A 15,350-nucleotide genomic window follows, 5' to 3' on the forward strand; every position below is an offset into this window, starting at 1 on the left:
AGCAAATGAGGGGAAGTAACTTGAGAGTTCAGGAAATGAGAGCAGAAAAGAGAGGGAGATATAGCTCAGTAGGAGCCTCAAAGGAGGCAGGGCTCTTTCTCCTCCCCTGGAGTGAGTGGTGATAATGGTTTAAAAGCCAAACTGCAGAGCAGAAATGTTCCTCTCCTGGTCCTGCTGCTAAGTCACTTCAGTCGTGTCCGACTCTGTGTGACCCCATAAACGGCAGCCCACCAGGCTCCCCCATCCCTGGGATTCTCCAGGCAAGAACACTGGAGTGGGTTGCCATTTCCTTCTCCAATGCATAAAAGTGAAAAATGAAAGTGAAGTTGCTCAGTCGTGCCTGACTCTTAGCAACCCCATGGACTGCAGCCTACCAGGCTCCTCCATCCATGGGATTTTCCAGGCAAGAGTACTGGAGTGGGGTGCCATTGCCTTCTCCCTCCTGGCCCTACACCTTGGATATTGAGGTAAAACAGAAAATAGCTAGAGGATTCCTGGGGATGTCTTATCTTCAGAGGACTGACAGTTTTAATTACCACAAAAAGAATAATGTTCAAGGAGACTAAGGTTCTAGAAGGTGTAAGGATCACAGCATGAATTCCTGGGGTTGGGGGCATAGTGAGAAAGTGAAGGAAGAAAGGATGAGGGGTGGGTTCAGATCAGGGACCTTGAGCCCCGTGGGGACGGGCTCTGGGTGTGCGTGGTAGAGAGGTTTGCGGTTCTGATGTTGCTAAGATTTGGTTTAAAAGTCACTGTTGCTACGCACAGTGATTTAAGATGAGATTAGTTCTGGTCATAACGGAGAGAGATGGCCCTCAGTTCAGTATCAGTTCCTGGTTATTTGGGGCAGCTTCCAGCTTCTGCCTCCCAAAGCTTTGCACAGTGAAGTGGTAATGAGAAGAATACTCTCGCAGGCAGGAGGAGGCAGTGAGCGTCCTTGCCCTGAGGCTGCTCAGGTGGTTCTGTTGGGTTTGTTTGGTGGAGATTCTAATGCAAAGTAACTGCAGAAAGTTTTCATGTTCAGAGATTTTACAGCCATGTGCACTGGGAAGGAAATTCTAAGTGGTAAGTGAAAGCTATTTGACATAGGTGAGACTTTTAAAAGATGAATTATAGTTTCATGGTATATGTGTCAGTAGTTGACTGTAGCATTTTTTAGTTCTTAGGAAGTGAGGGAGACTAGAAGTCTTGTTTCAAATCAGTAAATTCATCGTTACTAGAAATTGACCATAAAGGGGCTTTAAACAAATGCGAAGGAAATGTTATTTCACATTTGAAATGTGATTATTTCATTAATTGTCTAAACCATAGTGCTTTTGAGAGTTGAGTCACTATTAATATTTATAGTGGGTGCTGTGTGCTAAGTTGCTTGAGTTGTGTCCAGCTCTTTGTGACCCTATGGACCATAGCCTGGCAGGCTCCTTTGTCCATGGGATTCTCCAGGCAAGAATACTAGAGTTGGTTGCCAGGCCTTCCTTCAGGGGATCTTCTGACCCAGGGATTGAACCCAAATCTCTTATATCTCCTGCATTGGCAGATGGGTTCTTTACCACTAGCACCACCTTGGAAGCCCAATTTATAGTTGGGACATAAATTGTAACTGTTTTGGGCAAACCAGGATATATGGTCACTCTGTTTATATACAGATATAAACTTCTTTATAGTTTATAGCAGATTCTTCTAGTATGTAAATTTTTTAATTAGCAAGATAATTAAGAATATCAGCCTTTAAAGCATTGTGCATCTAGGAAGCAAACTGTAGAGTTTTGTTTTGTTTTTTTTAATTGAAGGACAGTTGCTTTACAGTATTGGTTTGGTTTCTGCCATACAGCAACATGAATTAGCCATTCAGTGTATATGTGTTCCTCCCTCTTGAACCTCCCTCTCACCTCACACCCTTTCCCACCCCTCTAGGTTCTTACAGAGCCCGGTTTGAGTTCCCTGAGTAATACAGCAGATTTCCGTTGGCTGTCTGTCCTACATGTTGTACTGTACCTGCTTCCATGCTCTCTCTGCATGCTTGCCGCCCCCTCATTCCTCAGCCTCACCCGTGTCAACAAGTCTGTTCTCTATGTCTGCATCTCCGTTGCTGCCCTGCACATAGGTTCATCAGTACCATCCTTCTAGATTCCACATATATGTGTTAGTATATGATATTTTTTCTCTTTCTGACTGACTTCGAGGTTCATCCACCTCATTAGAACTGACTCAAATGCATTCCTTTTTATGGCTGAGTAGTATTCTGTTATATAAATGTACCACAGCTGCTTCATCCATTCGTCTGTTGATGGACATCTAGGTTGCCTCCATGTCCCAGCTTTGTAAATAGTACTGCAGTGAACATTGGGGTACACATGCCTTTTTCAGTTTTCGTTTCCTCAGGATACATGCCTAGAAGTGGTACTGCTTGGTCATATGGTAGATTTATCCCTAGTTTTTTAAGGAATCTCCAAACTGTCTTCCATAGTGGCTGTATCATTTTACATTCCCACCATGTTTATTAATGTTTTTGAGTAAGTATTTTATTGTAGAACTAGCATTTTCTAGTTTCAGTTTCAGAACTAGCATTGCCTTCAGTTCCAACTTAACTTAACTGTTTTTCCTCTTTCTTTTTTTCCCCTCTATTTCCTTCACTATTTTAGTGATGGCAACATTGCAGCTTCCAGCTACTAATTTGGCCAACTTGGCAAACTTGCCTCCTGGCACTAAACTCTACCTTACAACAAACAGCAAGAACCCTTCGGGCAAAGGAAAACTGCTGCTGATCCCTCAGGGAGCCATCCTGCGAGCTACCAACAATGCTAGTGAGTCCATCGTTAAGTCATTTGGTTCTTGGGTCTTTGAGTATGTTCACCTCATCCACCAGAGGGGCAGTTCTTACCTGTTTCAGAAAGCATTTTGTTAGCTTTGTTTATGGTAACATGGTGGCATTTGCCCACATGGATTTAAACCATACAAATATTTTAACTAGCAATGGATTTTTAAAATAATCGTAGTCTTGGGAGGTGACACTGTTTTCTTGGATTTATCTACTGAAGAGTCTGGGATCAGGAACAAATACACTGAAGAGGTGAGGATGTTGAGGCTCTTCTGGGGAGAAGGCTAAGCTGGAAATAAAGAAGAGTTCTTTCTGTCAGGGGTATCTAAAAACTGGTAACACCTGAGAAGATTGCTGAACACCTGTTTTTATCTTGAAGGGGATGGGAATAGGATTGGAATCAAGTGTCTCTGCTTGCCATTATTTAGATGTGCATCTTAAATTTGCTAGTTTGGGAAATGGCAAGAGAAATACAGGCTCAACTTTAGTGTATAAGATGTAACACCCCAAAGAAATTAGATGGTTTATACTTATATAAATGGTTTATAAACTTTTGCTTTGACATATAGTGAAAAACAGTTTGGGTGGTGTTGAAAGGGTAAGAGGAATTACTTCTATCTGAGTCATGGTACAGCAATTAGGTTCGTTAGAAATTAGCCACTTGCCAAAATTCAGTGTGTAATTGTAACCAGGCAAGGGCTTGTGTGCCCATGGTACAGAAAGGCAGTTTCTGACAGGAGGAGTTTGTAGCAGAGCAAGGGTTTATTGCAGGGCACCAACCAAGCAAGTGGGAAACAAGTCTCAGGTCCACTCCAGCTTGGTCTTCGAGTTTGGGGTTTTTAAAGGGGAAGAACAGAGAAGCCAGGGTTAATCATCATCTCGTAACATTTCTTAGTCAGAGTTTTGGGAGTCAGCATGTCTCTGGTTTATGTTTCTCTGGCCAGGTGGTCCAAGGCTCGGGGGTCTGTTCGCTCATCTTGCCCTGGAGAAACTGAGTTTTTACTTCAGTGATGTTACTTGCAACAACAGTTTTAGTACATGAATGATGTTATTAACAGTGGCAGTTTTAGTCTTCTGACTCTGGTTGATTAATGTTCAGTTAGCACAGGACTGAGGTCAAAGGGGACAAGAAAGGGAATAAAGTTTTGGATAGAGAGATTCATCATAAACTTGGCAGGGAAATTTGGTTTTGGGGGACTGAGTTTCAGAAGCTAGTCAACAATTTTGTTTACCGACTGTAATGAGTGATTTCCACTCTCTCACCCTGGTGTTTTTTCCTCATACCTAAGCAGTGATGTATCAAAAATTTAGCTATGTAAGAAGAAGACAATGTAAGTATTCCAAAAATTCATTCAGAGAGCTCCTTAGAGTTTAGTTTTTGTATGTCACCAAAAAGAAAGTAAAAAGGGGTACAAAGGCTTTAAAGTGGAATTTGAAAAGCAAAATAGACTGGAGTCATTATAAATATGAGGAAAGTCTTAGTTTTTTCCAGAGCAGGGTGAGATGGAAAAGAGAGAGTACTGTAAAATTACACTAAATTCCAGCAGTTTCACTGAAATTGAATCAGATGCCAAAAAGTTTGGGAGCTCTTCTCTGAGCATATTAGGTGTTGATTAAAAACACTTGGTTAAAAAATGTATCCAACTCAATCTCTCACAGCTAAGCCCACTTGCAAAGAGAAGTTCTTCATTTTAGTACTCAGAGCTGAACTAGTTGACCTCCATTCAGTCAGAAGTAAATATATTTCCATCTTCTGCACCCGGAAATTCTCACTCTTGTCACAGAAGTCTGTATTACCAAAAAAGGAGGAAAGAGGAAAGGGGAGGAATGCAGCCTTCATGACAACATTGCTCTGGGCTCATCTGTTTTCTCTGTTAAGGCTCCTCTTAGTATTCTTATGACTATGCTGTCATTCATTGCATTTTCAGACCTCCAGTCTGGCTCAGCTGGCGGCAGCGGTGGCGGCAGCAGTAGTGGTGGGGGAGGTGGCGGCAGCAGTGGAGGAACAGGCGGAACCGGTGGAGCCCAGAACCCTGCTGGCCCTGGAGGGATATCCCAGCATCTGACGTACACATCTTATATCCTCAAGCAAACCCCTCAGGTATGGTCATCTGTCACTGGTACCTTCTAAATTACCTAGTTATTTATAATGACTACCTTTAATTATAGTGGATTTACCTTTACAGCTCTGAAATCAGGGGGTCAGTACTATTAATAACATTTTAGCCATGTTACAAATTTGTGTTATTTGGGGCTTGCTATGTTTTGAGAGAAAAATCAAGTAGAGATTCAGAAGGACTTAAGTAACTTATCCAGGATCTCTCTGCTGAGCTAGTTGGTAGAATTTGAGTTTAAACCCAGGTCTTCCTGAGAGATGTTTGCTATGCTGTTGTCTCTCATGGGTTTGGAATAGTATCAGTGTGTAGTTGAAAATTTTCTCTTAGATGGGAGTAACCAGATAGTACCAAGTTATGGTTTGGAATTAACATTGGATTCAAGGTTAGGGACAGCTTTCTACCATCTTGCTTTCCCTTAATCCTTTCTTTCCCCTCTTTCTTGGCTCCTCTTTCTTTCTTGGCTCCTCTCCAAGTAAGGGAAAAGAATTTTGGTTCCAGGTGTTCTTAGTAATCCAGCTGTAAGGACTAGATTGTAAAACTTGAGATTCCAGCAGCCTGCTGTGTAACTCAAATGCAAAGTTTGAGAAGTAGGGATAGCTGTTGGTAGTGACACTGAGATCAGAGCTATTCTGTTGGTTTTCGTGAGTAGCAGAAATGAAGGGAGCATTGTTGCTTATAATATGGGACCTTGTGATTTAAAGTCATTTGAACTTCACAAATTACTGATCAGGTCTTTGTTTGTAACTTAGGGCACATTTTTAGTTGGCCAGCCATCACCGCAGACATCTGGGAAACAGCTGACTACGGGGTCAGTGGTCCAAGGAACACTGGGAGTCAGCACATCCTCTGCACAAGGACAGCAGACATTAAAAGTCATCTCTGGACAAAAAACCACTTTGTTTACCCAGGTAAATGCACACTCACACACATACCAAATATGTGGTAGTTATGGCATTTATGTAAATATTACAGCTTATTTCTTTCCACAGAGAAATTATAGTTACCTAAGAGAATAAGTTATAAAATAGGATAGAATAATAAGAATTAAATATCAAGATTTGGGGAAATAGAATGAGAAGATGAGACCAGAGAGTTATTTAGATATGCAAACAGTAATGTCTTGTATATTTGATAAAATTTGCCAAAGTTAAATAAGATGATCAGTTGTTGTGAGAGGAAGAAAAACAACCACATAATATTTTCTTAGAAGAAACAAAGATTTTCTTGACCCTTCGTTCTAAAAATTTCTCTGCAGGGACTTTGTATCAGAGATTCTGAATAGTATTATAGGTTATTTCAGCCACACTATCCATATTGTAAGCAAATGCTGTAGGAAGCTTGGTATATGTTTCTATAGCTGCTTTAGTATAGGCGGAAGAGTAATGACAGGGAATTTTGACTGGACGAGGGGTATCATAATCATCTGTAGGAGAATCTACAGCTAAATTTCAAAAACTTACAGATGAAACAAAGTGTAGAAGGTATAGACAGTGTGACGCCATTTTTAACAAATAATGCACTTTTTATGTCTCTTTGTAGATCAGCGGTTCTCAAAGCACATCAGATTTTTGTCAAATGCTTTTTCTCTGTCTTATTGACAGGATCATGTGGTTTTTCTTTTTTTTTTTAATTTGTTAATAAAGTGAATCATCGATATTTCAAATGTTAAAACAACCGTGCATTCCTAGAATAAAACCTACTTGGTTGTGATATTTTCAAATACTCTCTTAAAGTATTGTTGAATTTGATTTGGTAACATTTTGTCTAGAATTTTCCCAAGGAATATTGGTCAGTAATTTTCATTGCAATTTCTGATTTTGGTATCAGCGTAGTGCTGACCTCATAAAATGAGTTGGAAACTTCTCCTTCCTTTTCACTTTTTAGAGAAGAATTTATATCAACTTGGTATTATTTCTTAACTATTCAGAATACACCAGTGAAACTGTAGCGGCCTGGAGCTTTTCTAATTGGGAAGGTGTTAATCTACAGTTCCAATTTATTTAACACATATGACTGTTCAGGTTATTTAGTCTTAAGGAGATTTGGTAGTTTATATCCTTAAATGAATTGGTTTATTACATCTGTGTGTGTGTTTGTGTGTTTATTGTCGCTCAGCTGTCTGCGACTCTGTCCAGGCTCCACTGTCCATGGGATTCTCCAGGCACAAATACTGGAGTGGGTTGCCATTCCCTTCTCCAGGGGATCTTACCAACCCAGAGATTGAACCTGTGTCTCCTGCATTGCAGGCACATACTTTACTGTCGGAGCCATTAGAGAAGCCCTTTATTACATCTAAGTAGTTGAATTTCTTGGAACAAACTAGTTCATGATTTTCCCTCATTATCCTTTTAATGTCTCAAGGCTATTTAGTGATGTCCCCCTTTTCATTCTGGACTTTGATAATTATATATCTTCTCTTTTTTCTTGATCAGTCTGGTTAGAAGGTTTATCAGTTTTGTTGATCTTTTCAGATTACCAGCATTTGGTTTCCTTGAGTGGTGAATTCCCTTTGATCAGATGCTCTTTGCTATATTAAACAGATATCAGGCTCCAGAATTCTTTAAGCAGTTCTTTCAAATCTTAGCTAATTTCTTCTTATCTGCTCATGTTGCACCCAGTGCAGTGACTTTCTTTTTTTGTTCTGCCACAGCGAAGACCTTTGCTGTTGCTTTTTATTAAGGTATAATTTGCATAGAATAATGCGTACATCACAGTGTACTGCTCAGTGAGTTGGATGGATGTCTGTGCTCTTTCAAGCCTATCCCAGTCACACTTTAGAGCATTTCCATCACTCTATAACATAACCTTCATTTCTCATTCCACTTTTCACTTTTTCTATTACCATTTTTCTATTTCTGTTACCATAGAGTAGCTTTTGTCTGTTCTTGAGCTTCATATCAATAAAATTATAGACTTTTTAAGCTTCTATTGTTGAACAGAATGTTTTTGAGATTTATCCATGTGTGTATTGATTTTTGATTTATTCTTGAGTAATGTTTTGTTCCTTGACTCTACTCTCCTGTTGATGGATGCTTGGGTTATTTCCAGGTTTTGACTTATGAATGATACTGTTATGAGCATTCTTATACAGATCATTTGTATAGTAGAATAGCTAGGTCATAGGGTAAGTATAAAAAACTGAAGTATAGTTTTATATCTGTCATTATCAAAGTGGTTGTACCATTTGATTCTCCCCTGAGTAATGTGGGAGAGTTCTAGTTACTGTACATCCTCACAACACAGAGTATCATCATTCTTTTAAATTGTAGCCATTTTTGTGAGTATGAAGTGATATCTCATTGTGGTTTTAATTTGCATGAGACCCCAATATAGATTAATGTCACGACTACTTCTTCTGGATTCTAGTCATGACTCCATGCAATAATTTAACCAACCTGCAAAATGCTTACTCATGCCTTTTATAGAAAAAGTTTGCTGAACCCTGACAAAACCTCTAAAACTGTAATTTGTTGAATGAGTCTCAAATGCTAAGTGCTCTGCCTATACTAGCACCATTAAATTACCCATTTAAATCCAGCCCTTGATTAGATTTTCATGTCTAAACATTATGTGTTGCATTTAGGAGCACTTTGGGCTCAGGTTTTTAATAACAGATGTCTCCTACTTTTGAAGGCACAGCTGCCAAACGGTGACTTGCAAATACATTCATTTACTTGGTCTACATCAGGGATAAAGGAACGTTTGTATTAAAATGTCATAAACTTGAGAGCTTGTTGGAAAGTACACAAATAAATACTTCATATAGTTTTGATTAGCAAGGCTTTTTTGGGGATGTGTTATGGGGGGGCCGGATATGTAGGTAAAGATTGAATTGTGCCTGTTAACCAGGGTAACGTTATTACTCCAACCTGTTTTGTCTCTGCAGGCAGCCCCAGGGGGACAGGCATCTCTAATGAAAATATCTGATAGCACCTTGAAGTCTGTACCAGCCACATCCCAGCTCTCAAAGCCTGGAACCACAATGCTGAGGGTTGCAGGAGGGGTTATCACAACTGCCACTTCCCCAGCTGTAGCCCTCTCAGCAAATGGGCCTGCACAACAGGTGAGAAGTAGCACGATAGTAGAAAATCATAATGAAGCATAAAATCAGTAAAGAAAAAAAAACACACAACATAAGCTAGTCATCAGGCACACTAATGACTAATTGTTCTTTTAAAAAAAAATTCAAATATTCACATACCACAAAATCACCATTTTAAAGCATACAGTTCAGTGGTTTTTATTCTCAAGGTTGTATAACCATCACTACTATCTAATTCTAGAACTTTTTGTTTTTATTACTCCAAAAAGAACCTTAGTACCCAGTAGTAGTCACTCCCATTTTCTTCCTCCTTCTCCCAAGTCTTAGGCAGCTTCTAATCTACTTTCTGTGACCGGCTTCTTTTGCTTAGCATAATTTCAAGGTTCATAAATTTTATAACATGTGTTAGTAGTTATGCCTTTTTATAGCCAAATAATATTCAGTGTTATGGATATACCACATTTTGTTTCTCCATTCATCAGTTGATGGATATTTGGGCTGTTTTCCCCTTTTGATTATGATTAATGGTGCCATGAACATTTGTATACAAGTTTTATGTTGCAGGCAGAGTATTTACCAGCTGAGCCATGAGGGAAGCCCTTTTATATAATCCTGTGTTTTCATTTATCTTGTCTTTATACCTAGGAAGGAATTGCTAGATGATATAGTAACTGCATTTAACATTTTGAAGAACTACTAAACTGGTTTCCCAAGCAGCTGCACTGTTGTAGAGTCCCACCAGCAATGTATGAGGGTTCAAAGTTTTTTCAGTCTTTGCTGATAATTGTTTCTGTCCATGCTTGTTGTTTTTGTTTGGAGCTTTTGTTTGTTTGTTTTAGCAATTGTGTTGGGTGTGAAGTGGTATTTCACTGTGGTTTTGATTCCGTTTCCCTGATGGCTAGTGATATTGTGCATCTTTTCACACACTTACTGGCCATTTGTATATTATCTTTGGAGAAATGTCTATTCAGGTCCTTTGCCCATTATTTGGTTGGTTATTTACTCTCTTTCTCTTATTGAGTTGTAGGAGATCTTTGTATATTCTAGATACAAGTCTTTTACCAGATTTGCAAAAGTTTCTCCTCTCTTATCTCTCTTTTCACTTTCTTGAATCACAAAACTAATTTTGATGAAGTCCTGTATACCTGTTTTCTTTTTAATAGACTTTTTAAAAAATTATTATTATTATTTATTTTTGGCTGTGCTGAGTCTTCATTGCTGTGCAGGCTTTTCTCTTGTGGAGAGCAGGGGGTTATTCTAGTTTCGGCTCATGGGCTTCTCATCATTGTGGCCTCTCTTGTTACGGAGTGCGGGTTCTAGGGCGCATGGGCTCAGTAGTTGTGGGTCCTGGGCTCTAGTGCATGGGCTCAGTAGTTGTGGCCATGCTTGCAGGTTTAGTTGTTTTGTGGCCTGTGGCGTCTTCCTGGATCAGGGATTGAACCCATGTCTCCTGCATTGACAGGCAGATTCTTTGCCCTGGGTGTTGGTTGCTGCGGATGGGCTTTCCCTAGTTGTGGCAAGCAGGGGCTACTCTTTGTTGCAGTGTGCGGGCTTCTTATTGCAGTGGTTTCACTTGTTGCAGAGCACAGGCTTTAGGTGCACAGGCTCACTAGTTGTGGTGTGTGACTCTAGAGCATGCAGGCTTCAGTAGGGGCAGCTTGCAGGCTCAGTAGTTGTGGGACGTCGGCTCAGTTGCTTCGTGGCATGTAGAATCCTCCTGGACCAGGGATCAAACCCATGTTCCCTGCATTGGCAGGTGGATTCCTATCCACTGCACCACCAGGGAAGTCCCCTATCAGTTTTTCTTTCATTGCTTGTTTATGCTAGTAAAAAACCATTGCCTAATCCAAAGTCAGAAAATACAAGCCTTTGTTTTCTTCTAAGAGTTTTCTAGTTTTGGCCCTTAGATTTACCCCTTTGTCTATTTTGAATTAGTCTTTGTATATGGTATGAGATAGGGGGCCAAACTTTATTCTTCTGTTTGTAAGTATCCAGTTGGCCAGCAACATTTGTTGAAAAGTCTGTTTCCCTTTTGAATTCTCTTAACACCTCAAGGTGCTCACTTCCCAGGCTTCACACCTCCTGCAACTACTGCTTCTCCTCACATGCCTACTCATATCACTCTACTTTGCAGTTCCTTGAACATAAGTTCTTTCTTACCCCTCTGACTTTCTGCGTGCTCTCTCCTGCCAGGGAAGACCCTCTTATCTCCCCCTTTTCCTGTCTTCAAGATATCCCTAACGCTCCCAGTGCTCTCCCTCCCATCCCTAGGCTGAAGGAGTGACCTTCTCACTTGTCATGCTGCCTTGTACCGTTGCCTGCTGCAGCCTTCATCACTGTCTGGTAACCCTCTCCTTGAGGGCTTTTATCTCGGGACCCTGATATTTAACACTGCTTTGTATAGATGTTTGTTGAATAATATGACAAACTTTAAAATATTACAGTGAGTTTTTAATCAAGTCATACTATTCCATTTTCACATTCTGAGATTATGTCCGATTGCGGGTGATAAGTTGAAATACTGTTTTATCAGTCAGTCAGTTCAGTCTCTCAGTTGTGTCTGACTCTTTGTGACCCCATGGACTGCAGCACACCAGGCCTCCCTGTCCATCACAGACTCCCGGAGTTTACTCAAACTCATGTCCGTTGAGTTGGTGATGCCATCCATCTATCTCATCCTCTGTTATCCCCTTCTCCCGCCTTCAATCTTTCCCAGCACCAGGGTCTTTTCCAATGAGTCAGTTCTTTGTATCAGGTGGCCAAAGTATTGGAGTTTCAGCTTCAGCATCAATCCTTCCAATGAATATTCAGAATTGATTTCCTTTAGGACTGACTGGTTTGATCTAGTTGAAGTCCAAGGGACTCTAAAAGTCTTCTCCGTTGCCACAGTTCAAAAGCCTCAATTCTTCAGCACTCAGCTTTCTTTATAGTTCAGCCCTCACATCCATACATGATTACTGGGAAAACCATAGCCTTGACTAGACGGACCTTATTTTACAAAGTGATATAATAGGTGGTGAATTTCTTAATATGTTAATCCTATAATACGTCCTCATTTTGAAATTTTTTAAATGTCCTGGCCCATGAAGTCTGAAAACATCAGTTCAGTTTCAGTTCAGTCTCTCAGTCGTGTCCGACTCTTTGCAACCCCATGAATCGCAGCACACCAGGCCTCCCTGTCCATCACCAACTCCCGGAGTTCACTCAGACTCACGTCACCCGAGTCAGTGATGCCATCCAGCCATCTCATCCTCTGTCGTCCCCTTCTCCTCCTGCCCTCAATCCCTCCCAGCATCAGAGTCTTTTCCAATGAGTCAACTCTTCACATGAGGTGGCCAAAGTACTAGAGTTTCAGCTTTAGCATCATTTTCTCCAAACAAATCCCAGGGTTGATCTCCTTCAGAATGGACTGGTTGGATCTCCTTGCAGTCCAAGGGACTCTCAAGAGTCTTCTCCCAACACCACAGTTCAAAAGCATCAATTCTGTGGCGCTCAGCTTTCTTCACAGTCCAACTCTCACGTCCATAGATGACCACTGGAAAAACCGTAGCCTTGACTAGACGGACCTCTGTCGGCAAAGTAACGTCTCTGCTTTTGAATATGCTATCTAGGTTGGTCATAACTTTTCTTCCAAGGAGTAAGCATCTTTTAATTTCATGGCTGCAATCACCATCTGCAGTGATTTTGGAGCCCCCCAAAATAAAGTCTGACACTGTTTCCACTGTTTCCCCATCTATTTCCCATAAAGTGATGGGGTAGGAACCACCAAACTAAAGAAGCAATTATTTTACACAGCATGACATTGAATAGGTAGTTAATAACAGCTACTAGCTAATATTTTGGGTGTGCTACATGGCAGTCACTGTTGTAAGTAAGTTACACTACTTCTTAATTGTTATTATTTCTGGTTCTATGGTTTAGCAGTCGGAAGGAACAACTCCTGGTTCATCGTCTACTGTGGGTTCTGTCATGAAAACTTCTGGACAGCAGCAAGTGTGTATGAGTCAGGCCGCCGTGGGATCCTGCAAGGCTCCTGCCCCCTCTGTCATCAGCGCCACGTCCCTGGTGTCCACACCAAACCCCATCTCTGGAAAAGCCACAGTATCAGGTCAGTTGTATCATCGTTTTATTTCCCTCTCCTTTCTTTGGTCTAGAATATTTCGAGAAGGTCTTCAGTTCAGTTCAGTTGCTCAGTCGTGTCCGACTCTTTGCAACCCCATGAATCACAGCACGCCAGGCCTCCCTGTCCATCACCAACTCCCGGAGTTCACTCAAAGTTATGTGCATCGAGGTGGTGATGCCATCCATCCATCTCATCCTCTGTCGTCTCCTTCTCCTCCTGCCCCCAATCCCTCCCAGCATCAGGGTCTTTTCCAATGAGTCAGCTCTTCACATGAGGTGGCCAAAGTATTGGACTTTGAGCTTCAGCATCAGTCCTTCCAATGAACACCCAGGACTGATCTCCTTTAGGATGGACTGGTTGGATCTCCTTGCAGTCCAAGGGACTCTTCCCAAAATTTTGTATAATAAATTATTAAAAACCATTAACTTGGAAGCATTTTTCATATAGCTGCTTTCTAGATGAAGTATTATTTAAAATGTAGGTATAAATTTTCAAGTCTGAAATGTTTTTATGGATTGAGTAAGAATTTTTAAGTGATATAGTAAAACTTCAGCCATCTGGAACTCTTCTGGGTATTTCTTATCAGTTTTGAAAGGACCTCATGGCAAAACATCATACATTCCTTTTTGCTTTCATAAAGTACATAAAATGTACAATTTTTAAATGTAAAGATGTAAATTTTGAGTCCAAGACATGATTTTTAACAGTAGTTACTATATTAAGTTGCGTCAGAATGACATGCCTGAGGTTTGATGAAATGTATCCTGTTTCCATGCCCATACTGAATGGCCCCAGAAAAGTGTGCCTTTTACTTCTTTGGGTAAACTAGAGGCACAAATCCTGAAGTTGGATTGCCTAATGCTTACCTCATGAAGTTTAAATGCCTAGGGTACTGTGTTACATGTAGTAATCATCATATAAATAATTGTTGCTATTGTCATTTTTAGTATCATCGTTGTTAGTCCACGTTCCCTTATCTACAGTTCTGAAATTCAAAAAGCTGTAAAAACCAAACGTTTGCTTACTGTTGTGCTTCTCCATAACTATTTTAGAGAAAAATCTGACCTTCTTTGACAGGCTATTTATATGACTTAATACGGCCTCATGATGCGAAGGATTGCCGACTCACTGGAAAGACCCTGATGCTGGGAAAGATTGAGGGCAGAAAGGAGAAGAGGGCAACAGAGGATGAGATGGATAGCATCACCCACTCAATGGACATGAATTTGAGCAAACTCAGGGAGATAGTGGAGTTCAGAGGGGCTTGGCATGCTACATACAGTCCATGGGGTTGTAGAGAGTCAGACATTACTTAGTGACTTAACAATAACATATATCATATATAGACACATATGTACCTACAGAGAAACATACATAAATACATACACATACATATAGTCGACTCATTGGAAAAGACCCTGATGCTGGGAAAGACTGAGGGCAGGAGGAGAAGGGGTTGACATGAGATTGTTGGATGGCATCACTGACTCAATGGACATGAGTTTGAGCAAACCTTGGATATAGTGAAGAACAGGGAAGCTTGGAGTGCTGCAGTTCATGGTGTCTTAAAGTGTCGGACACGACTTAGCGAATAAACAACAAAACATGCCCAGTCTCTTTGAATAAAGATTGTGGATATTCTTCCCTTTTACTGCATATAGTTTGCTAAAATAAAAGCACAGGCTTGTGAGCTCTTCAGTCTAAATAAATCATCTTAACAACTCTTGGGTATTTTCAAAACTAACAAAAAAAAGACTGTGGAAATTCTCGTTTATTTTTCCCATGGTTTCTACCTCCCAATTAAAATTGACCAAATTTTTTTTATGTGGGTATTTTTATTTTTCCTTTTTATTAAGGCTGAGGACTTGGCCTTAAATCCTTTCAGGGAGGCGGTGGCCAGGGGACAGTGGTCTCTTTTGCGTCAACCACTTTGTGCCTGACATGGTGCACAGAATTTGTCATGCTGGGGCAGATGCCCTTGTGGCCTGATCCATTTCGTGTCCCCCTTATCCTCATATGGGAGTCTTCATGTGGCAGGTGCCCTAATGGCTTTTAAGTGCCTGACCTGTGCCTACACAATATTGGTTGACCTAGTCCTCAGTTGTAAAGAAGACGAAAGAGAGACCCTTCCCCGTTCGGGTGGCAGCTGCTGGGGCACAGTGAGCAGTGGGGCCTTTGGAACACACCAGAGGGTAACCCTGGCCAGAGTTCCTCAGTTGCTTTCACAGCACTTGCCTGTTGGCAGAGGGT

The 15,350-nt window shown here is 40.8% G+C and overlaps 1 protein-coding gene across 5 annotated transcripts in view; it reads left to right on the forward strand.

Annotated features, from left to right (window-relative positions):
• YEATS2 (YEATS domain containing 2) overlaps window positions 1–15,350 on the forward strand; it is a 106,352-nt gene that overhangs the window by 71,047 nt on the left and 19,955 nt on the right. For all 5 annotated transcript variants that reach the window (XR_005723125.1, XM_040251806.1, XM_040251828.1 and 2 more), the window contains 5 exons: window positions 2,643–2,804; window positions 4,747–4,919; window positions 5,685–5,843; window positions 8,822–8,998; window positions 12,899–13,085. Coding sequence is in view for 4 of the 5 variants with exons in the window: in XM_040251806.1 (XP_040107740.1) it covers window positions 2,643–2,804; window positions 4,747–4,919; window positions 5,685–5,843; window positions 8,822–8,998; window positions 12,899–13,085 (858 nt within the window). In the remaining variant the exon portion in view is untranslated. The remainder of the gene's footprint in view (window positions 1–2,642; window positions 2,805–4,746; window positions 4,920–5,684; window positions 5,844–8,821; window positions 8,999–12,898; window positions 13,086–15,350) is intronic.

This window comes from Oryx dammah, unplaced genomic scaffold, assembly GCF_014754425.2.
Source record: "Oryx dammah isolate SB20612 unplaced genomic scaffold, SCBI_Odam_1.1 HiC_scaffold_2, whole genome shotgun sequence".
Classification (NCBI taxonomy): Eukaryota; Metazoa; Chordata; class Mammalia; order Artiodactyla; family Bovidae; genus Oryx; species Oryx dammah.